This window comes from Lynx rufus, unplaced genomic scaffold (genome assembly GCF_022079265.1).
Source record: "Lynx rufus isolate CCGP_SWC_20201006 ecotype Redwood Valley unplaced genomic scaffold, mLynRuf1.p SCAF_38, whole genome shotgun sequence".
Classification (NCBI taxonomy): domain Eukaryota; kingdom Metazoa; phylum Chordata; class Mammalia; order Carnivora; family Felidae; genus Lynx; species Lynx rufus.
In genome coordinates this window covers 1521670-1546165 of record NW_025814854.1, presented here as the reverse complement: position 1 = coordinate 1546165, position 24496 = coordinate 1521670, and the positions used below count along the sequence as shown (strand labels likewise).

The window sequence follows — 24496 nt, the reverse complement described above, 5'->3', positions numbered from 1 at the left end:
TACCAAGGCCTATAGTCTCAATTTAAACCAGCCATTCAAGAGTTTGCTAATATTTGTTTGTATCTTGAATGTTTGCCCTGTTGGGTCTTGGTTCCTAATACAGACATATAAAGTTCCTTCATGGTGAACATCATGAGAGTGGTTGCTGATACAGGTTGTCACTACCACTCAGAGCTGTCAGATTGGGCAGACAGAACTGAGCCTCACAGACATATCGTCCAGGTGGTGGTCTTTGGCTTTTCTTGCTTAATGTAATGATTTTGAAACTCCTCTCCGTTGTTTTACATATCCATAGTTAATTCTTTTTTATTTCCGAATAGTATTCCTTATCCATTCACCAGTGAAAGGACATTTATGTTTTTTGGGTTTGCTATTAACGGTACAGCCACTGGTAACATTTGAGTACAAGTCTTTGTGTGGACATAGTTCATTTCTCCTTGTTAAATACTTAGGAGTGGAATTGCTAGGTGTAGTTAACATTTTAAGGATCTGTCTTGGAATTTTTCAAAGTGCTTGTACTGTTTTCCAGCCACGTATGAGAGTTCCTGTTAATCTGTGTCCTCACCAAGGCTGGATACATTCACAGTCCTTAATTGTGGCCATTCTAGTGGCTTTATAGTGCATCTCAGGGTTTTAACTGGTATTTTCTTAATGACCTGATGAACATCTTTTCTTGTACTTATTTTCCATCTGTATCCCTTTGGTGATGTGGCTCTTCAAATCTTTTGCCTGTTTTTAATTAGGTTATTTGTCTTATTATTATTGAATTGTCACAGATCTCTATAGTATATTCTGAATACAAGCCTTTCGTCAGGTATATTTTTCAAATATTTCCTCCCAGTGTGTGGCTTGCCTTCTCATTGTATAACACTATTCTTTGAAAAGCAGAATTTTAAATTTCTATCAATGTTTTAAAAATAATTTATTTTGAGAGAGAGAGAGAGAGAGAGAGAACACACATGGGCGTGCGCACATCCAAGCGAGGGAGGGGCAGAGAGAGAATCCCAAGCAGGCTGTACACTCAGCATGGAGCCCAACATGGGGCTTGATCCCACGACCTTGAGATCATGACCTGAGCTGAAATCAAGAGTTGGATGCTTAACTGACCGAGCCAGGAGCCCCCAGTTTATCGATTTTTAAGTGATTTGGGTTTTTTGTGTTCTATGTAAGTAATCTTTGCTACCCAAGCTTATAAAGATTTTTTTGCCCTGTGGTTTTTTCTTTTTTTTTTTTTTTTTTTAATTTTTTTTTCAATGTTTATTTATTTTTGGGACAGAGAGAGACAGAGCATGAACCGGGGAGGGGCAGAGAGAGAGGGAGACACAGAATCGGAAACAGGCTCCAAGCCATCAGCCCAGAGCCTGACGCGGGGCTCGAACTCACGGACCGCGAGATCGTGGCCTGGCTGAGGTCGGACGCTTAACCGACTGCGCCACCCAGGCGCCCCAGCCCTGTGGTTTTTTCTAAATGACTTCTGTTTTGAGCCCATATATTTGATCTGTGATCCTTTTTTAAATTTAATTTAATTTAATTATTTTATTTTATTTTTTTTCAATATATGAAGTTTATTGTCATATTGGTTTCCACACAACACCCAGTGCTCATCCCAAAAGGTGCCCTCCTCAATGCCCATCACCCACCCTCCCCTCCTTTTTTTTATTTTAAATGTTTACTTATTTTTGAGAGAGAGAGCGAGCGAGCGAGCATGAGCAGGGGAGGGGCAGAGAGAGAGGGAGACACAGAATCTGAAGCAGGCTTCAGGCTGTCAGCCCAGAGCCCGATGTGGGGCTTGAACCCAAGAACCGTGAGATCATGACCTGAGCCGAAGTCGGACGCTTGACCTACTGAGCCACCCCGGCGCCCCGATCTGGGATCCATTTTGAGTGAAATTTGTATCTTTTGTAAATTTTTTACAATGTTTATTTTTTTTAATGTTTATTTATTTTTGACAGAGAGCGAGAGAACGTGAGCTAGCATGTGCATGAGTGGGGGGAGGGGCAGAGAGAGAGGGAGACACAGAATCTGAAACAGGCTCCACGCTTTGAGCTGTCAGCACAGAGCCCGACGTGGGGCTCAAACCCCCGCATCGTGAGATTATGACCTGAGTGAAAGTTGGACGCTTAACCGACTGAGCCACCCAGGCGCCCTGATCTGTGATCTATTTTGAGTGAAATTTTGTATCTTTTGTAAAGTAAGGTTGAGGTTCATCCTTTTTTCATGTCGATATCCATTTGTTTCAGAACTATTTGCTGAAAATACTATTTTTCCTGGTTAAATTATCTTGGCATCATTGTAAAAAATCAGTTGGTACTGAATGTATGGGTCTACTTCTGGACTCTGTCTTCCACTTTACATATATTACTCATCCTTTTGTTAGTACCTTAAAAGTCTTGATTCCTTAAGCTTTTTAGAGTAAGTCATGAAATTATGTAGAGGTTCTCTGGCTTTGTTCTTTTTCTTTTTTTTTTTTTTTAATTTTTAAAAATGTTTTTATTTATTTTTGAGGCAGAGAGAGACAGAGCATGAGCTGGGGAGGGGCAGAGAGAAAGGGAGACACAGAATCTGAAGCAGGTTCCAGGCTCTGTCTGAGCTGTCAGCACAGAGCCCAACATGGGGCTCGAACCCACAAGCTGTGAAATCATGACCTGAGCTGAAGTCTGGAACTTAACCAACGGAGCCACCCAGGTGCCCCTACGCATTTCTCCTTTTAATTCCTGCTCCATGTATTTTGAGCTCTGTTATTGGCATGCTTATTTACCACTGTTACTGCTTCTTGTTAAATCAGTCATGTTGTTATTATTATTAATTTTGTCTTCATCATCACCATAACCTTCATTCATTGCTGCTAACATTCCTCATACTAAAGCCAGCTTTAGTATGGTGGCTCATGGAGCCACCCAGCCTTTTTTGGTTAGTATTTGCATTCAGTATGTCTCCCAACCTTAATTTTTAACCAATTTGTCTTTATAATCTGCTGTAGAAAGCGTAGTGGATCTTGTTTTTTAATCCAATCTATCTTCTAACAGTTGGAAAATTTAACTATTTCTATTTCATGTCATTATTGATAAGTTTGGATATAAATCTACCATCTTTTTTTTTTTTTTCTATTTTTTCCTGTCTGTTGTTTGCTACTCTTTCCTTCCTGTTCCTTCTTTTCTTTTCGATTAGTTGAATACTTTTTATGATTCTATTTTACCTCCTCTTGGCTTATTACCTATTACTTTGTTTCATTTTTTTTCTTTTTAAAAAATTTTTAATTTAGTTTATTTTTTTAATTCACATTCAAGTTAGTTAGCATATAGTGCAACATTGATTTCAGGAGTAGATTGCTTAATGTCCCTTACCCCATATAGCCCATCCCCCTTCCCAGAACCCCTCCAGTAACCCTCTGTTTGTTCTCCATATTTAAGAGTCTCTTATGGTTTGTCAACCCTCCCTGTTTTTATATTATTTTTGCTTCCCTTCTTTTATGTTCATCTGTTTTGTATCTTAAAGTCCTCATATATGAGGGAAGTCATATATTTTTTTTCTCTCACTAATTTCGCTTAGCATAATACCCTCCAGTTCCATCCACATAGTTGCAAATGGCAAGATTTCATTCTTTTTGATTGCCGAGTAATACTCCAGTGTGTGTGTGTGTGTGTGTGTGTGTGTGTGTGTGTGTGTGCGCGCGCGCACGCGTGCGCACGCACACGCACACGCACGCACATACATACCACATCTTCTTTATCCATTCATCCATCGATGGACATTTGGGCTCTTTCCATACTTTGGCTATTGTTGATGGTGCTGCTATAAACATTGGGGTGCATGTGCCCCTTTGAAACAGCACACCTGTATCCTTTGGATAAATGCCTAGTAGAGCAATTGCTGGGTCGTAGGGTAGTTCTAGTTTTTTGAGGAACCTCCATACTGTTTTCCAGAGTGGCTGCACCAGCTTGCATTCCCGCCAACAATGCAAAAGAGATCTTCTTCCTCTGCATCCTTGCCAACATCTGTTGTTGCCTGAGTTGTTAATGTTAGCCATTCTGACAGGTGTGATGGGGTATCTCATCGTGGTTTTGATTTGTAGTTCCCTGATGATGAGTGATGTTGAGCATTTTTTCATGTGTCGGTTGGCTATCTGGATGCCTTCTTTGGAGAAGTGTCTATTCATGTCGTCTGCCCATTTCTTCACTGGATTATTTGGTTTTGGGTGTCGAGTTTGATAAGTTCTTTATAGATTTTGGACACTAACCCTGTTATCTGATACGTTGTTTGCAAATATCTTCTCCTGTTCCGTTGGTTGCCTTTTGGTTTTGTTATGTTTCATTACTTTTAGTGGTTCCAGAATTCACAATATGTATCTTCAACTTTTCAACCTCTACTTTCAAAGAATATTATATGCTTAACATGTAGTGTTAAGAGCCTTAAAAAGTTGTACTCTGAGCTCCACCAGTGTTTGTATAGTCATCTGCTTTTCTCATACAAATATAGAGTTTACCGTACATTTTTATTACTTTAGCTTTAAATAGTTAATTATCTTTTTAAAAGACTTAATAAACGAGAAAAGTCCTTGTCCTTTCCCTCTACTCCCCTTTATAAGCTTGGTGTTCTTCACACCATTCACCTGCGCTCTTCTGCCTTTAACGTTTCCTGTAGTGCCGGGGAACTGCTGTTTGTTTGAAAACTTTTCCTTTGCCTTCATTTTAAAAAGTTGTTTTTGCTAAGAATGCTAGGTTGTTGGTCATTTCTTTGCTGGCTTCCCTATTTCTGTCGGAAGCATGTTGCCATTCTTGTCTTTGCTCCTGTGTGCAGAAGGGATGTTTTCCTCTGCCTGCTTCTCCGATTTGCACCCCATTGTTGCTTTTTGGCAGTTTCACTCTGATGTGCCTTGGTGTGGTTTGCTTTCTGTTAATTGTGCTTGGGATTAGATGAGCTTTTAAGATATGCCAGTTTATGGTCTCCTCAAATGTGGGAAGTTTTCAGCTATTTCTTTATATAGCCTTTTATTCTGGGATGCCATTACCTGCATGTTAGACATCTTGACTTTTGTTTTAGAAATGCTTCGTTTGTTTGTTTTTTTTCAGTCTTGTTGCTGTACCTCATTTTGGATTATTACTTGAGATTTATTGATACTCTGTTGTAAGACAGCTTATATTTTCATTTCTAGAAGTTCCATTTGCTTATTTTTTACATTTTCACTTGCTGCCCTTGTGTTTTCTGTTTTCCTCTACTTTCTGAAACTTACAGAGTTTATAATCACCAGTTTGAGATTCTTGTCTCTTGGTTGCATCATTTTCGTTATTTTGGGTTCTGTTTCTCTTGATTGGTTTCCCTCATGGTTGTGAGTCATATTTTCTTTCTTCTTGGTTTTGTTACTGGATGCTGGGCATTGTGCATTTTCCCTTGTTGAGTGCTGGATTTTGTTGTATTCTCTTAAACTGTGTTAGATTTGGACAGAAGTTAAATCTGTGTAAGATGAGCACTACAAGGTGGCACATTTAAGGATTTACTGTATGGGCATGTGCTATTTTAAAAGGCCTCATTTCATCCCTTGTCACCAGGAAATGTTACTTTTCGGGTTCTTGGCTGCTGTTCGGAGTCTGTCCTGTGTGTCAGGTGCTAGTGCACAGCAGTGAGCAGGACGGAAAGGGTCCCACTCTTGTGGAACTGAGCTTCCAGTGATGAAGACAGGTGAAAAACAACACAGCGACAACAACAGGAAAACAAGGGAGACACCAGGATTTCAAAGAGCAGTTTGTGATATAAGAGATTAACAGGGGTGATCAAGGTCAGGAGATGGGCACCCACACCAGTAGTTTGAACAGGGGCACTTTTGCGTGGAGAGCCAAGTGTAACAGATCAACTAGCCACATCTGGGAAGGGAACGCAAAAGAATCCAGCAGTGGCACATCTAGGGGGCAGCCACTACCACGCAGCTTAGGGAGACGACGCCAGGCAGGACCGACCCCCTGGGAAGAGGCTCTCCGGGTAGCGGAACAGCTGCTGAGGAGCTGCAGGGCGCGTCAGGTGGGCTCGAGGGGGAGCTGGCGGCGCTCAGTCCACCTCGCTTCTCCGAGGGGCTGGCGGAAAGAGCCCCTGCCTCCGCAGTGTCCCTCCGGCGCCCCCTGCCGGCAAGGCTCCGCTCGGCGCCAGCAGCTGGGGAGGCGTGTTTGCCGGGGCTGCTCCCACACAGACCCCGGAGGCAAGGGTGCATTTGGGGCCCAGAGGCCAAAGGTTGACCCCTGGCTCCCCCGTTTCTCTGCTGAGGTGTGCCTGCTAGGACTCTGTCCGTCTGCCAGGCCATTCACAGGGCTAGGGGGTTAGCGCTCCAGGCCGAGAACAAGTACGGTGACGGGAGGGCAACAGTGTGCCCTGGGAAGGCTAGAGGACTGTGTTGAGATAGTTAGAGTCTGTTCCTAGCTGGTATGGAAGTTCTGTGCGGGGAGGTGACAGGGTCTCTCTTGCTGCAGCCACCACCCTGGCTGCTACTTGCAGAGGAGCCGTGGGCACGGGCGCAGCCGCCGCGGTCGGGTCGGGTCGGGTCGGCGGGCACAGGTGACGGGGCGTGGCCTGGTTGGGCTCGGGTCGTGCATCCGCTGAGGCTTGGAGTCGCGCGGCAGCCTTGCTGTTGGGTTCGATGGGGGTGGAGGAGCGAGGAGACCTCCTCCGCGAGGGGCACGGACCTGCTGTCCTTGGGGGGCAGCCTGCTTCCGCCAGCACCGCCTGCGGACCTGTGGACCCTTTTCAGGCCTTTCCCGTCGCTGTGGTATTAGAATGGCCTCATTTTCAGGTCCTCTGCCCTTTGCCGGGCTGTCCGTGGTCCTCCTTGGTGACAGCCGCCCCCCTAGGCCACGGTTGGGACTTGGCACGGGACTGTGTGCGGCGGACTCTGTGAGACAGCCCGCAGTCCCGCTTGCCCCCGCCCTCAGTGCTGGCCCGCCCCTGGCTCCTGCTGCGCCCCGCCGGGTGCCCGGACTCCAGGGGCCGCACGATAGGCCCGGCGTTCTGTGCTCCCCCCGGTAGCCAGCCCAGGAGGTGCCCCACGGGTCTGCCCGCAGACGCCACAGCCCGCGAGGGAGGGCTTGCGGCCCGGTGTTCGCGCGTGCGCACTCCCTTCAGCGCCCCTCCCGCGGCTCTGCCCCTCCCCTCAGCTGTGCGGGCGATGGCCGTGGGGCCGGCTGCCCTGTTGGTGCCCTTTCTTGCTGGGGGGGGGGGGGCAGGGGTCATCCGCTCTCAGACAGGAGCCCACTTCCCACATCGTACCAGGGTCCTTCTCAGGTCCCGTCATCGAGGGACAGGGTGCCAGCTGGGTGGGTGTTGGGGTCACGTCCCAAGACCGGAGAGGGCCCGGGGAGGGCGTAAAGGTCGCATTTCTGTCCCCTGGAGTGGCCGTTGGGTGTCCAGTCACGGGGGTCGGAGCCCGCTTCATCCCGCCGCCTCTGCCCGGAACGCTCGCTTCTCCAGCCTCCCGTCCCTCAGAACCCGCGGCGCAGCCACTTCCGGCTACTTCCGGCGGGCTCCCGGCTGGGGCCACCGGCTGCGCCCCGAGCGCCGTCCCACGGGTGGGGGCCGGCCCGGCGCGCGTGCGGGGCTGGAGCTGCTCTTCTCTGGAGAATGAGCGACGTTTTCGGACGGCCTTCCCGGGATCAGGTGGCACGTCTGAAGGCGCGACAGTCAGTTGCAAAGGTCTTGGGTGTCAGGGAGAGTCGCCCAGGTGAGGCCATTGGGGATCTCGTCAGCGTCTAGGTTTCAGTCTGTTTCTCCAAGGCCTTTTTCTGACGCGTTGGTCACAAATTTGTGCCGTGAACGTTTGAACATGGTCTGTCCTGTTCTCTTTTTCAAGCAGGGCCAAGACTTTCTTCTTCACTCCCCTCTCAGCGGCTCGCAGCCGGAGGCGGGCGGCGGGAGGCTGGCCCTCGGCGCACAGACGCTGCCCTCGGCCGGGCTGGGCGCCGCCCCCTCGGACGCCGCGTGTGCTTGCGAGGCCTGCAGCGAGCGCAGGTACGGGTGCCCCGGGGGGTGGGGTGGGAGGGGGCGAGGCGAGGCGAGGCGGGGCGGGGCGGGGCGGGGCGGGGCGAGGCGGGGCGAGGCGGGGCGAGGCGAAGCGGGGTGAGGAGCGCGAGAGCCGCCCCCCTGCCCCAGGACGCTGGGCAGGCCGGCACTGCGGCTGCTGCCTGCGGGGCAGAGGGGAAGAGAAGCCGGGGCTTAGGGGGCTCGGGACCGCAGCCACAGCGGCCGCGCGGAGGGCGGGACGGGGCGGGGGTGGGTGGGTAGCGGGGGCTTCATGGGGAGTGAGAGCTGCCTGGGGAGCCTCTGCGTTCCCTATGCGGGAGGCCAGGTGCGTTAGCTCGCGTCGTGCAAGGAGGGGCCCCGGGACAGCGGTCCAGGGTCCGGGGACCGGCCGCTGTGGGCACCTGGGGCCACGGCGGCAGTCGGGGTGGCCCCCCCCCCCCCCTTGGGCTGTCTGGAGGGTGAAGGGCGACACCGACCCTGCGCTAACCCTGACCTCCTTGCTCTTGTGCCCTCTAACAGAGAGATTTCGGCAGACACAGACCGGGAGCCCCAGCAGCTGCAGAACTACTGGTCAGAAGTGCGCTACATGGTCCGCTGCATTTACCGCCAGGCAGGGACTCCGCTGGCGGACGACCAAGACCAGAGTCTCGTGCCGGACAAGGAGGGGGTGAAGGAGCTCGTGGATAGGTACACGTTGCCCCCTGTGTCATGTCCCTCCCTCACCTGTTGCGGGGAAGCCTCCTCTCTGCTTGCGGTGGGGGGGGGGGGGTCTCCTTCCAGGACCTAGTGAGCTCGGCCGTGCGTGCTTGGCCCGGCCCCAGGGGCACTGCCAGTCTTCAGCAGACAGACTGCCAAAAAGCACACCTGCTGGGTAAAGTTTCCAATTCTTTTTTTTTTTTTTTAATTTTTTTAACGTTTATTTATTTTTGAGACAGAGAGAGACAGAGCATGAGTGGGGGAGGGACAGGGAGAGAGGGAGACACAGAATCGGAAGCAGCCTCCAGGCTCTGAGCCATCAGCCCAGAGCCCGATGCGGGGCTCGAACCCACGGACCGTGAGATCGTGACCTGAGCTGAAGTCAGACGCTTAACTGACTGAGCCACCCAGGCGCCCCAAGTTTCCAATTCTAATTCTGATGAAATACCTCTTGTCTGTATAATAAAAAAAGAAAAATGAGTTGACATGTTTCTTTCATTTCTTAGCGCTGAGACAGACCATAACACTGCTTTTTGAGTACTTTCTGTGCCGGGGGTGATCTAAGCACTTCCTCAGGAGGCACTCTTGCATGTAGTTAACCCAAGGAGGACAGGACAGGCAGTTATCCCACTGTCAAGGTGAGAAGAAGCTTCCGTGAGGCCAGGCAGCTTGAGAACGCGTGTAAGCGTGAGTAGAGGGCCTGCTGTAGCCAGGCCTGGACATGTGGGTGATTCTCAGACAAGAGTGGCTCACCACGTGGCGTCTGTTGTTCGGCAGCACTTTGTGCCCGCTGACACTACAGAACTTGAGGTGGGCATAATTTTTATTCTTCCTTAGAGCTTGTAGCATCTTTTTCCTCTTTTTTTGACATGTTCCGAATAAGAGGAATACATTTGAGCTGGACATTTCATGGATCGATTCTCCTTTTGTTTTCTTTTTCTCACATTTTGAATGCAACACCTTTGGGGGTCTTGGAAACCCTTGTTTGCTGTAGAGTACGGTTTATCTGTGGAGACTGGAATAGTGATTGGCCATGGGTTCTACTGACTAGTGGTTGAATCCGGCCAGTGTGTTTAGCGCTTGGCCTGTGTTCCAGGAGGCGGTTCTGGGTGGTATGTGCCTGTTTTGGAAGTTAGGTTGCCAAGTGAGTATGAGGAAGAAACATGACCTGCACCTCAGGCCCATGACTTCATACACTGTGAATGCTTAGGAAGTGGCTAAAGTCAAACGAGGCAGTTGAAGGAGAATACCCAGCAGGTACAGTGTGGTGAGAGATGTTACCATGGAAATTACAAAGGTAATACTGTGAATTGTGAAGGTTTGGGACGCAGTGTTGCTCTAAGAGTGAAATAATACTGTTATGTGGAAATCTCACGCCCCCATCTAGAAGTGTATATATCGGATAACCGTATTTCCCCCAGTCCTTGCATCCAGGAACACTGCTGTTTTTGTTGGTTATGTGCCGACACACATCAGGAGAGGGATGTGTGTGATGCCTGTACAGCTGGTGACGATAATCCTTTCCTCCTTTCCGTGGCCCCCAGCGTCCTGCATGGTCCTGCTCTGCGCCACTCTCATACTGTTAGTTAGTCACTGCATTCCAGCTGTGCTGGCTCCCGTCATTCCTCTCCTGGCCACACTCGCTCCTGCTCCAGGACCTTTGCATTTGCTCTTCTGTCTGCATTGTTCTTGCTTCCTCGGGGTTGTTTTTCCTCCCTTCAGTTGTTCACATTACTTTTCGGAGTAACCTCAAAGAGGCCACCCTAAGATCTGAGGCGCCTCCCTGCCATCACTATTCCTCCCCTTGCCTTCTTTCTTATTACGTTACTGCTGTTACCTAGAATTCCATCATATATAGGCACGTGCCATAAGCGTCACGTGGGCGGAGAGTTTCTTTACTTGGCTTCCTCACTGCTGCGGTTTGACGGGTTAGAATAACCTTCAGCACACAGGGGCGCCCGTGCTTGTTGACTGTATGTATGAATGAGCTGCCCGCATCTTCAGCGTATTCCTGCCTCTTGGTCATACGGTTTTTAAAAAGTCTACTTGCAGGAGTACCCCATGGCCATTTCATTAAATTTGTAGAATACAGAGAGGGACAGAGACATAAAGTAAAACAGATGTACAGTTCTCCATGTTAAGAGGCATCCAGTCTCCCTATAAGTTTGATTGTTCCTCTGTCATTTGAGTCTTCTGTGGTGTCCATTTAACACACGAAATGCATTCCGTTTCACAGGACAGTTGTTGTACTGGAAATTAAGAAACTGTCTGTCTGAAACATACTGGCCTCAGTGGGAGTCCCATCAGTTTTTATTGTTTCTCTAGCCACATTGTGTATAAGGCTTCCCATGTTTCATCGCTGGGTTTCACTTGGTTCTTGTCTTTGCAACTCAGGTGGTGCGCTAATTTAAAACTGAAATAGATGGCAACTTACTACATTCTTCCCTTTGGACCAAACGTGGTGCCCAGAAGGTGAAAGGATCCATTATGTAAAGTCCAGGAACTGTGGCCTAATATGTTTTACAACTTGTGTCTAATGAAGCACTGGCCTCAGAGTGCTTCCTCCTGGTGGCGGGTCACAGACAGATACTGTCGTCACCCCAGTGATCCTGGGTTTCTGTCTGCAGGCTCCTCAGAAGCTCATACTTAAGAGGAACGGCCACTTTACAAGTAGATTATCTACAAGTTAGGAAAGAAGTTCATAAAAATGTTAACTGCTATTGTGGCCCAGTGGAAAGGCCCTTATTAATTTTTTCCCTGCTCCTCATTTTAGAGATTTTATTTTATACGCTTCTTTGGGTTTTTTGGTGGGATAATTTAAAAAGGGATGTATTGTTTCGACAGTGTCCTCTGATTATAAAAATAATAAGCCCATTTGGATTGTATACCGAATTCATAGAAAGGACAGAATAGTCTGCGTTAGTCCTCCAAGCCAGGTATCACTTCTGCTGGGATCGTCGCTTTTCACCTAACGTACGGGCATTGAAAATTAATTGTCTTCAGCCTCCTGTGTTTTTAGGTAGTCTTGTGGTTGAGAAAGCACATCCCTCCCAAGACAGCTGCTGCGGTGCCCGTGTATAAGCACTGCCACCTGCTGGTTCTGTGAGTTCCAGCCTTTTACCCAGCCCGTGTGGACTTCTGTGTTTGGCTGAGGGATGAACTCAGTGATCAGCTGAGTCAGTACATGTGCGAGCCAGTGCTAGTGCAGGGTAAGCTCTGAGTAAATACTGGGGTTTTTTTGGTCCATTAGCTGGTGACTTTGGAGTTCTCGATGCTTTCTGTGCCTGGGTTCCTCTCTGTTGAGTGGGGTGACGGCCCCTCTCACAGGTGGTTGAGAAGATGGCTGCTGTTTCTGTCGTCGGGCGGGTGCCTGTGCAAAGGCTCCGGGACGTTGCTGGTAGAACAGTTCCAAGGAGGGCCTTGTGTGGATGGGATACGGGTGAGTGGTGACTCTCTCTTCTCTGCGCAGGCTCTGTGAGAGGGACCCTTACCAGCTGTACCAGCGGTTGGAACAACAGGCCAGAGAGTATGTGCTGGAGATGAAGGTCCGACTCCTCCGGCAGCTGTCGGCTGCATCCAAAGTGAAAGCCCCGTCTGCCCTGCAGGGCCCTCCACAGGCACACCAGTTCATCTCCCTCCTTCTCGAAGAGTACGGTGCCCTCTGCCAGGCGGCACGCACAATCAGCACCTTCCTTGGCACGCTGGTAAGAGGGAAAGCTGCCTTTCTCTGGTTCTGCTGGGGAGAGCTGTGGAGAAGGGCTGTGGTCGTGTGAAGCTGTGAGGCTTGTGTGTTGATCGCATGCACCGTCACGGGCTCCTGCTTGGCGGTGTTCAGGCATGTAGGAGAGAACCTGATTCCTCTCCCTTTTCTCTTCTCTCTGGACTTTGCCGTGGGATAAAAGTGTTGTGTGAATTGATATCCGGGCGACACATCATAGGAATGCTCTTTGGAGGCCTTGAGGCCTAGGGAGGGAGCGATGGGGACCATATGAGGTTAGGACCTGTGTGTGCATTAACGGAAAAGAAAGAGAGATGGCTTCTGTCTTGAGTTGTTAACTCTGCTGTCAGTGTGCACACGCAGAGCATGAGTCCTGTAGAGGGCACTTGCTGACAGCCCTGTGGCTTTCGGTCATTGATTGCCCAGTCCAACCATGGGTTAAGGATGGGTTCACAGAAACAAGTGAGAACACCACCCCGCCCACATCCCTGTCTGGTAGTGCTAAAAAGGAGTGTCCTTTCTGACCACTTCACAAAGGTAAGTTAACACAGGTGGGTAGAAAGAGGCACATAGTGGAAGTACAGTTACTGGAAACCAGCTAAGCTGGAGATGAGTGCCTTCGGTCAACTCTGGCAGTCAGCGCAGCTGCCAGTTGGAAGGAGACCATGGTACCCAAGAGACCAGCCATTCATGCTTTCTGGACTGTTACAGAAATAGCAATTTGCTGATAGTCTGTGGAGCTGTTGCTCATCACCTAAATTTTATTATTAAATGATACTTCAGGGGCGCCTGGGTGGCTCAGTCAGTTAAGCATCCGACTTCGGCTCAGGTCACGATCTCATGGTTCGTGAGTTCCAGCTCCGCGTCGGGCTCTGTGCTGACAGCTCAGAGCCTGGAGCCTGTTTCGGATTCTGTGTCTCCCTCTCTCTCTGTCCCTCCCCTGCTCACGCTCTCTCTCTCTCTCTCAAAATAATAAACATTAGAAGAAAATTTAAATGATACTTCATTGGGCTAGTTTTGAGTACTTTCTCATGGGTAGAACTACATTTTGAAACAAGTATAGTAATCAGTAATCCCTAAAGTTTTAAATGTAATGGTCTTTACGTGACTCTAAAGTTGGTAGAGCTTCCTGCTAGAGAAATTTACAGGCACGCAATTTGGCAAGTAATTTCAGGGGGTTCACGGACTTCCTCAAGCATTCCTGTGGTAGACCTTGCCATTCCTGTAAGTGACTCCCTGCATCTTCGAGGAGAGCTTGTGTTGTGAGAAAAGGACTGCTGAGTGGGAGGGGCAGAGTCTCTGCTTCAAGATGCGATTCTGCAACTGGATGCCAGCGCCCCGAGCGGGGCCAGGCTTGCCTCTGACACCGCACTCCTTCCTGGCGCGTCTCGTGCAACTCTTCCTCTTCTGCCTCGACTTACTGAAAGTAAGTCAGAAGTTCACATCTAGTGCCGTCTCCTCTGTGACCACAACCTTGAGACCTTCCTGAGTCTGCTGTGAGAGGGGACAGCCAAAGTTAAGAGTGTCTCCTGGCTGTCTGAACTTCATGCATAGCAGTGAAGAGTGCTACCGCAGTGCCCGAGCTGGTGCTTTAAGTCCAGGCCCTCCTCAGGCAGTTAGAGTGGAATATGGCTCTGGAACCAAACAGATCGATTTGGACCCTGCTTCTTGGAGCAAATTCCTAGAAATTTACATAGAAGTATTTTCTTGTGGTTTGGAGAAAAATTCGTAAGCGCGAAGAACAAAATGTAGTTGTTTGGTCGGTGATTTATGTCACTTTGGTTGCACATGGAGGTACTCTCTTTGGTTTCCAGTGGTACAGCAGACGAGATACCTTGAACGCTTCCTTCCTTCAAGGGAAACAACTGAATTACTGGATGACAGAAACTAAAACAAGATATGAGCTTTTACAACACATTGCTGAGGTGGCATGAGAGGCAAGAAGCCTTAGGGGTGAAAAACACATCGGCAGCTGGAATTCTGAGTAACTTGTGTGCCCCAAAGCCACCATTCGCTCCAAGGATTTATAATCCTGGAAGACAGGATGTACAGCCTAGGTCCAACCCCGGGTGGCATCCGCACGCAGTGCTGGGCCTGCAAATGGCCACCACCTCCCTGTGAGAGCGAAGGAGAGGCCCTCAGACTGGAGGGACGGCAAGGGCGTATGCCTGTTATGATCTTGGGGTGGGCAGAGGTGAAGTACAGCCTCCCCCAAAAGTGTGTAACTGTGAACCAACTGCCTCCTCGGCCTGTGGTCTCAACAAGTGCTGTCGGTGGGGTATCGCAACTCCCAAGCCCACAGGTCACTTTATGGTGATGGAGGCTGTCATGTCAGTAAATCAAGCAACGTGCACGTAGTGGGCTTGGCGTCATCCCAGGTAACCACAGTAACCTTGTCGTGTCACAAAAGCTGACTATGACTTCTTATCACTGACTCACACCCAGTCTATATAAAAATTCTCAATTACCTCCAGAACCTCTTTTATGGTTGGAGCGTTCAAATCAGGATCCAACAAGGTTCACACAGTTGTAACAATATCCTTCCAGGCCCAGCCGGTGATCTTTGCAGGATAAAAAATTGACACAGCTGAGTTAAGATTGAGTTAAAGTTAGTGTCTGAAGGCAGCAGTTCTCAACATTTTTGGACTTGGGGCCCTTTAAACTTAAAAACTGAGGACTCCAAAGGGCTTTTCTGTCTTTGTATATTTTATCTGTTAATATTTGCTGTATTGAAATTAAAACAAATTTAAAACTATTAAAGCACTTTTGAGATGAGCCCCATTACATAACATAAATAGCACATATTTTAAAATAAAAACTATTTTCCTTCCTTCCTTCCTTCCTTCCTTCCTTCCTTCCTTCCTTCCTTCCTTCCTTCCTAACGTTTATTTTTGAGAGAGACAGAGCATGAATGGAAGAGGGGCAGAGAGAAAGGGAGACACAGAATCCAAAGCAGGCTTCAGGCTCCAAGCTGTCAACACAGAGCCTGACGTGGGGCTGGAACTCACAAACCGCAAGATCACTACCTGAGCCGAAGTCGGACACTTAACTGACTCAGCCACCCAAGCGCCCCAAAAAGAACTATTTTCTGAAGCATATTTAGTAAGAAGAGGGGCGTCATTTACATCTTTGCAAATCTCCATAGTTTGTGGCTCAAACAGAGGACACATGGATTCTTCTAGTTGCTTCTCCGCTCATGCTGTTGTCATAGGTTGCTTTGGCTGAAGTTATTGATGAAAATCCTGCCTCACACAGATGTGTATTTGGAAAACGGAGGAGTATTTTAGTAGCCTTTTCAGCCATTTTTCTTGGAGAGTACAACAGTGCCTTAGTGCTTCTTAAATGTTTATCTTTGGGAGAGAGAGAGAGCGAGAGCACGTGCACAAGCGAGAGCGGGATAGAGAGGGGGACAGAGGATCTGAAGCAGGCTCCACGCTGCCAGCAGTGAACCCACCTCGGGCTCAAACTTACCGCAAGATTGTGACCAGAGCCGAAGTCAGACGTTTAACTGACTGAGCCACGCAGATGCCCCCAGAGCCTGTTAATGGTTAGTTGCAGTGTAGACTCTGAAACCCTTGAGCTGACTGTATTGTTAACATCAGAACCATTATTGTAGCCCACACTTTGAGTGGATGTGCCCATGCATGGGTTTCTAGCATCATGCATTGGTTATTTGGAAAATACTGGTTCACTGAATAATTTAGTGCACATCTTCCTGATGATATTCAGTATAAAAAGTGACCTTTGTTACTGTCACCACTGATCCTTATCAGAATGGAGAAGCTTCAAGGCCACAGTGGCAATTTTCCAAAGTTCTGATTTTTGCTTGAAAGCTTGATTTTTTTCCAAAGTTCTGATTTTTGATTGGTCACAAATCGGCCAATTATTTTCCTTAAAGCAGCAAATTGGCTTGCTGTGCAAACCCTGCCTGCTAAGTTCTCTGCTAACTCGACTGGCTTCTCTTGGAAACATCTCCTGTTTTTCTGATTCTGCAGAACCCATGGCATACATCTAGACATAGAAAGAATTTTTAAAAACATGACTTTCATGGGAAATGTACTTGTGGGTTTATTCCACACTGCCCTGGAGAATCAGAGGATGATGGGGTCATAGTTTATTTTTTTTAATTAAATTAAATTAAATTTTACTTTATTTTATCTTTAGAGAGAGAGAGTGCATGAGTGGGGCAGAGGGGCTGAGGGAGGAACAGAGAGAGAGAATCCTAAGCAGGTTACACACTCAGTGTAGAGCCCAACAAGGGGCTTGATCTCATGACTCTGGAATTGTGACCTGAGCTGAAATCAAGAGTCAGATGCTCAAATGACTGAGCCACCCAGGTACCCCGATAGGGTCACATTTAACAAAATGTATTTTATTTTATTTTGTTTTGTTTTGTTTTATTTTATTTTATTTTATTTTAATTTAATTTAATTTAATTTTATTTTTTATTTTTACTTTTATTTTTATTTTATTTATTATTTAAAAAATTTTTTCCATGTTTATTTTTGAGAGAGCATGAGCGGGGGAGGAGCAGAGAAGAGAGAGGGAGACAGAATCTGAAGCAGGGTCCAGGCTCTGAGCTGTTAGCACAGAGCCCGATGGAAAAAGTTTATTTTAAATATTAAAATAAAATTAGGACTAAAGTTATGCTTCCCACTAAGAAATGCCTTGCTAGACTGCAGTAATCATGAAATCTGAATTTCTATCCACAAGGACAGAAGAATCTTGACGATCCTGGTATTTCTCAAGGTCTGTTACAGAACTTGATTGTAAATATCTTCTCTTTCTTCTTCCAAATCCCAAAACCTTCTTGCAGTTGAATGTGAAAAGTAAAACTAGCCTGGATATAAAAGCCCAAGCCTGAGTCATTGGCGAGCTTGTTCTCGGCGCCTCTGGCTCAGGCAGCACCGAGTCCCGGCCACACTCACACACAGGCGCTGCTCCCCCCTCCACCCGCCCCCTCTGTAGCTGTGAGTGCACGTCTTCCCCGGAGCCCCCCTCAGCTGGCCGAGGGACTGCTCTGGCTGCTGCCTTAGCTCCTACACGTTCTCTGTTGTAGAGACGAATTGTGAATCGGATCACTGCCTACTACTCTGTCCCCTGGTGACTCCTGGGGAGCAGGGACCTACGGTTCTGGTCTTTGTGTTCCTGTACCTGGCACAGCACCTGCAGAGAGTAGTCTCTGCTGAGGTCCGTGACACGTGGCATGTTCGACATGTCCTCTGTGGCCACGTCCTTAGTACATTTTTGGGGTAACAGTTTCTCATTCCAGAAATGGGGCTGAGTTTATTGGTTCCTGGGCCACTGTTCCTGTATTGAATACAGGTGTTGAAAAAGCACACCTACGGGAGTGAGAGCAAGCTGTGGAAACATGGACGACACTGGGGGTTTGAGGTTCTCTGCAAGCATCGCGGGTTCCTTAACCAGCTTTCTCTCTATAGGGTATGAGGAGAGCACTGTAGGTGGTGGAGCGGACACACACATCTGCAGTGTGGTGGTGCCACTGTTGTGCACTGAGCACTGTCTCACTGGTGTTTGTGCTCAGGAACAGGAAACGATGGTTTTAATTCAGTCTCTCAGCCCCCGTGCCAGCCCGTTATCAGGGGGCAAAACATGGAGTGTTCTTGGGTGGACGTTTACTGACATCTGCAGGTGTGATCACTTTGATTCACTTTGGCTAACTTGTGGAACAGACCACTGAAGGTGCTCACTGTGAGTACTTCGTCTCATGGACTGTTGGCTGCATCTTGCTGAGCAGTGCCCAGAGTTGGCGGTTGCTTAGGGAGGGAGCATCTCCCTGTGGACGTGAGACGGTGAGACGCAGGTAGCGCACGCCTGTAGCTTCCTGGTGGAAGCATCGCTTCCCACACAGGCATTTGCTTGTAGCAAGATCCGGTAGAAGTGAATGCCGCGTTTAGGGAAGGTGCCGCTGTCTCTCCTGGTCACCTTGCGTTGAGGGCAAATGGATGTCACCCTCCGTGATGGCCAGGACACTCCTGAATGTTTAAAAGATGTCTCAAGTAACTGATGAGTTTGGCTGCGTTTGTTAGGGAAAGGAAAGACCTGACTTTTCACGGCATATCACTAGTGGGGCAATTATTTGCATCTATCAGAATGGGAGATTTCTCAAGACAGGCAAGAAAATGATTCTCCTGTCATATCAGAGGGTTTGTGTGCACTTAAATTGTGTGAAGAGTAGGGCTTGCAGTGTGTTTTGGAAGCACAGTTGTACGGAATGACCATCAAATATACGCATGTGTTTCTCTCTCCCTCTGTTGTTTCTTCAGCTGTGTGTGTCTTACCCCCTTTCTCTGTGTGAAGGGTTTAGAAGGGAGGAGAGATGGGGGTCCCGTGTGCGTGTGGCCAGATACCTGCATCAGGTTGTGCTCTGGGTGCACAGGGAGCAGTGACCCCTCGTCCACAGGATGTTTGGGCCTGTGTAGAGGATGGCAGGGGCGGGTTCTTCTGGGAAGTTTTTAGTCTTCATCAGCACAGTACATCTTCGTTTGCTTATTTATTTATTTATTTTAACTAGGAAAACGAACACTTGAAAAAGTTCCAGGTGACGTGGGAGCTGCATAATAAACATCTGTTTGAAAACCTGGTCTTTTCGGAGCCACTTCTCCAGAGCAACTTGCCGGCACTGGTGTCACAGATCAGGTATCTGGTCTTAATCTGCATGTGTCTCTGTGAGGTGACAGCATGGGCCTTTTCCCTGTGGTGTAGCATGTGTACATCTGAACACCACTGCAGTGTGCAGGTTCTTGCCCAAAAAGTCGCAGGGCTTAGGGAAAAATACAGTTTGGACAGAGACTCAAAACCCTGAGAGCAATACAATTAAACTTTAGAATAACAAACTCCACAACAATGCCTCTAAGATTTAGCACCGCAAAGTGATGGATCACTAAATTCTACACTGTAACCAATTTTACCGTATATGTTAACTAACTAGAATTTGAATAAAAACTTGGGGCAAAAAAAGATTTAACACCAGAAATTCCTTGTCAATAAGGACAAGGACATAGGATTTTACTTTGACAAGACTCAGGCTTGGCCCGGTGGCTGTGACGTAGTCCGTACTGTGGCACTCAGGTGTGCAGGGGGAATGGGGAGAGGGTGTGGGGGGTGAGAGGAGGGCTCCAGCATGGACCCGACAATGCCAAGGGGCTCCTGGGCACTGAGGGCAGGGATTTGTGTCTCTCAGATGCTCCCTCCGTGCCTTTGTTCAGGGCTTGGGTTCTTCTTACTGGTGTAGAGTATCTGTGGGGCTTCCTCATGTGTGCCAGGATGGGTGTGCCAAGTGCAGTATGCAGGGCATTTGCCCTGGTTGATGCGGCTGGGGGTGTGTGTGTGTGTTCCCACGAGGCTGTGCTCAGTTGGGAGGAGCCTCTTTGGGTCTGCATTCCCTGTGTGCTGCCTCGCCAGGTGCATGCTTCCTGGGTTCTGCAGCGTGGTGATTTTGTTCTATGGACTTAACCACATGTGACCAGACTCCTACACTCCAGACGCTTAATAACAGCATGGACCACGGTCACCTTTATTTAAATGTCCATGCTGAAATTTATTTGGACCAGATTGACAAAGAAGGGAATTTTTTTTTTAATGTTTGTTTATATTTGAGAGAGACAGAGACAGAGAGAGACAGTGTGTGAGCGGGGAAGGGGCAGAGAGAGATGGAGACAGAATCTAAAGCAGGTTCCAGGCTCTGAGCTGTCAGCACAGCTTGGACCCACGATTCACGAGATCATGACCTGAGCCAAAGTCGGAGGCTTAACCGACTAAGCCTCCCAAGAGCCCCAAAGGGAAATTATTTTTTAAGTAAATAAATTATTATCGTAGTTGACTTACATAGCACTTTTTTCTTCTCTTGAAACCCATGTATCCACCTAGTTTTCATTTCCTATATTCCTAAATTCTATCTGAGGGATCATAACTGTTCTCACTTAACACTCACCTCTAGAGAAAGAAGAACTCTAAAAGCAGTTGGATAAAGGTAATGGGGGCAGAGAGATCAGAACAAAGTGTTGTGTGGGTGTGGCCTATGCTCTGCTTGGCTCCTGACCCCTGCCGACATCCCCTTCCCCTTCCCCACAGCCTCTTCTCCGCCCACCCTTTCCCTCTGTGTCCACTCTGCAAGCATCTGGCACATTCCGTGGTGGGGGCATGGATCCCTGAGTGTCCTAACTTTGACCCCCCCACAGAAGAAAGAGAGGAAAATACTCAAAATTGTGAGTTTGAAATGCAAAACATGGTTTTGTCCCTAGTCACCACATTGAGATCCACCAAAAGCACTTTTTATGAAAAGACATGAGTTTTGGGAAGGGGAGGGTTCTTACAGCAAGATTCCAGGACCTTGTACTTTCTTGTTCTGGTGAGCCAGTCAGTGTGATGGGCTTATCATCAAACTGGGGCTGAGTGAGCAGTACCTGAAACGTGTCCCGAAACTGTGCCTTAGTTCCAGATTTCTTACTCATTGCACATGATGGTAAGACTCCAGAGACTGGCAGTGTTTTAGTCTTGAATGCTAATTCTGGGGTCAGGCTGAAGTATTGCTCGTGGGAGCAGGGCGGGAGCCAGGGAAATAGAGATGGGGACCGAGCTGGGGAGGAGGCAAGAGAGCGTTCCCCAGGAGGACTGGTGATGCCCAAAGCTCTTCTGTGCTCCCTGGCAGACTCCCTTTTCAGACCCAAGGATAATTCAGGTTTGAGCTTCTGGCGTATAGATACCCATTTAACAATGTGTACCAGTTTTGGGATGAGTTGTATACAAATACTATCCCCTAAAGTAATGACCACGGCTGTGGCGTGTAAAATCTGTAGTTGCGAGTATTTTAATTGACACTGGGCTCTGGGCCTGTGTTTAACTTTATTATAAAGTAAAACATAGATAGACAAAACTACACAAAGCAAATGTATAGCTAAATGAATTGTTGGCAGGTGAGCATTCCATGGCCACCCGTGAGCACATCCCCCAGGAAGTCAGTACCTCTGTGTGGCCCGTCCAGACACAGGGTCCTCTCCCTGAGCTGCCGCTGAACTGGCTTCCGTGGTAGTCCTGCTCTTTCTTTTTTTTCTTCTCATATTACTCAGGTGTGTGTTGCCATCGTCTTGCCTAGTTTTTTGTTTGATGTATCTTTTGTATTTTGTTTTTTTTCAAACACGAATTATTTAAGCGAGGCTGACCTCATGTAAAGGAACCAACTAAGTTCAAGAAAGTTATTTCTCTCTTTTTTTTTTTTTTGAACAGCTTTGCTGAGATACAATTTACATGCCATACAATTCACTCATTTAAAGTGTACAGTTCAATGGCTGTTGGTATATTACATCGTCAGCTATTAAAAATTGTGGTAAAGTATGTACAACATAAGACTTGCCATTTTAGCCACATTTAAGTGGACAATTCATTTGGATTAATTACATTCACAGTATTGGGCAACCATCACCAGTATCTATTTCCAGAACTTTTTCATCACCCCGGAGACTCCATCATGGTTAACTAACAATTCCCCACCCCTTCTTTTCCCCATGTCTTTGGTAATTCTTTAACCTCCCGGTCCCCACCCCACCCATCCTGTCCCTTGTAATTTATCTGTTGAAGAACCTGAGCCCTTGACCCTTCAGAGATGCCCAGAGTGTGGACCCCGCAGCCTGCGTGCTCACAGGGCACCGCACAGGCTTTCTGTCTGTGCTGCCGGAGAGCTGGTGCTGGATCCAGAAGCTTCATCAGACCTGTTTCCTTCCCTGTGGCAAGACCAGGAGCCTCACTGTCTGCTTATTTGTTGTTATGGGTATTAGCAGCGATTGCCCAACTGGATTTTATTTTAAATATATAATATTAATTGTTCGGGTAATGTTTAATTAGGTTTGTGAATAAACTTACCAAAAGTGACTTCATTTCGTTCTCCTTATCACTTATTTTTTCACATGCATGGTATTTGTAATCGAGGTTACCGTGAGTATCTTTCCATGGTGTTATCATGCATTTACAAAGTGAATATTTAGATAGTGACCCGTGTGTTCAGCCACTGATGCCATGCGCCGTGAGGACATTCTTCGTTTTCTCTCTGGATTCCAGTCCAGCTCTGCTTGAATGTAAGCCCTGTGCCTACACATTGTGCTCCGATTACCCCACCAAAGATGTCCCGGGACCCCTGACTGCTTTGCTCTCCATTGGCTCAAAATGGAACCTGTATCATGGTATAGGAGGAGAGCAGTTCTCACTTCTGGTAGAAGGGGGAAGAAAAATGTGTGCCGGGCAGATACCGGTCTCCCTTAACATCCCCGTTTTCCAAGTGGTACAAGAGAGGCAGGATGACGTTACATAGAAGATGGGCTTTGCGTGAAGCATGGGAATCCGTCTGTGAGGAGCAAGGCTGTGGAAGCAGGAATGGGCGAGAAAGCGGCTGCTCTGGGACTGATGAACAGCCAGCCAGAGGGCTGTGTTCTCAGGCCCCGGGCCCACCCAGTCACTGTGCAGAGCCCAGAGCAGCCTCAGAATCTTGGTCTTTTAGAAGAGTGTTGTTTGATTTTTTTTTTTTTTTTTTTTTTTTTTTGAGCTCTTCTTTGAGCTTCTCCTTGGTTCCAGATTCTGTTCTGGGTGCCTCACAGCAGCCTGGTGCAGTGCTTAGCGGTGTCCCACTTGTCACATCGGGAGAGGAGGTGACGGAAGCAAAACTCCCGTCTCTGGCCTGGAGCCTTTGGACCCCTTTCCTTTGCTGAGATGCCTCTCTCCCTAGGCTGGGGACCACAACACACGACACGTGCAACGAGGACACGTACAGCACCCTGCTGCAACGGTACCAGCGCTCCGAGGAGGAGTTGCGCAGGGTGGCTGAGGAGTGGCTGGAGTGCCAGCAGAGGATCGACGCCTATGTCGATGAGCAGGTGAGTGCGTGCTGCCAGGAGATGTTGTGGGCCAGGCACGTGTGCCAGGGTGACCAGGGACGGGGAGGTGCAGGTGCGGTGACAGGGAATGGGGAGGTAGGTGCAGGTTGGGGGATTCCGGCCACTGACTTTCCAAAGGGAGCAGAGATTCTGCGGTGCCACAGTGGTCTTCATTCAGTTGTGCCTGAGGGTGGCAGCAGCTGTTAATCAGGTCACTGTTGGCCTGGCTACACCCACCGTCCCCTGCATGGGCTGCCACCTGGGTTCAGTGTCCCCTCAAGAGTCTATGAGGCCCCTGGGAGCTCCTGAGCCTTGTAATTTCAGGAACCACTTCCTGAAAGCTCTGCCATTCAGAGCCCATTCTCGGTCTCTCACCATCTAGAAAAGGAGCGCAGACAGAACATAGTTGATTGTACTTGGCAGTTGATTGTACTTGGCAGGACGGAGGAGGACCAAGAAGGCAGGGCCCTCCTCTTGGAGATGGGCCTGAGGGCAGGTGCAACTGGTCAGCAGGAGCCTCTTAGGAGGCCAGAGTGTGGGACTTCCAGAGGGCACCCCAGCCTGCCTGCCCGCCTTTCTAAAACTGCAGGAGGGTGGATAGAGGAGGAGGAATTCAAAACCGCCCTTTCCAAGATAACAGGATGTAAGGAGTGATAAGGGAGCACTGACAGAGCTCTGTTTTACTTTTGAGACTCTGGGATTTGGATCTGCCCTACTGCAGACCCCGTGGATGCTTTCTCTTTCCATGTTATAGGTAGGATGAATATAAATGCAGTTCTGGTTTTAGAAATTCTTTCTTCATTTCTCCAGTTAAACTGTGACTAAACACATAAATGCCTCAGGACAACTCTTAGAAAAAAGGAAGGACTGAGACTTTGCAGAAATGGAGAAAACCTTTGGGAATAGTAATTTTCTTATGGATCTGTCCCTGAAATTAAATGTCTATTTAGGAATGTAATGTATAGTATTATCACTGCTATTCTGATGAAAATGGAGTGTATGTAAAAACAACAATATGGTTATTTTCTCTAGGAAGGAAAGTACAGTCTTACTTTAAAAAGTAAACCTGAAATTAAATTTATTTCTTTAAAAGTCATGTTCTGGGGCACCTGGGTGACTCAGTTGGTTAAGTATTGCAGTTCACAAGTGCGAGTCCCGTGTCAGGTTCTATGTTGACAGCACAGAGCGTGCTTGGGATTCT

The 24496-nt window shown here is 48.1% G+C and overlaps 1 protein-coding gene across 6 annotated transcripts in view; it reads left to right on the top strand.

Moving 5' to 3' along the window:
* The window catches only part of FAM193A (family with sequence similarity 193 member A), a 163921-nt gene that overhangs the window by 87938 nt on the left and 51487 nt on the right, over nucleotides 1-24496 (top strand). For 3 of the 6 annotated variants that reach the window (XM_047094164.1, XM_047094162.1, XM_047094163.1), the window contains 5 exons: nucleotides 7829-7986; nucleotides 8518-8685; nucleotides 12164-12398; nucleotides 18948-19072; nucleotides 23148-23295. In XM_047094164.1, the coding sequence (XP_046950120.1) occupies nucleotides 7829-7986; nucleotides 8518-8685; nucleotides 12164-12398; nucleotides 18948-19072; nucleotides 23148-23295 (834 nt within the window). Of the gene's footprint in view, nucleotides 1-7828; nucleotides 7987-8517; nucleotides 8686-9087; nucleotides 11904-12163; nucleotides 12399-18947; nucleotides 19073-23147; nucleotides 23296-24496 lie in introns of those variants that run through there. The other 3 variants (XM_047094167.1, XM_047094165.1, XM_047094168.1) reach the window with 2 other exon arrangements.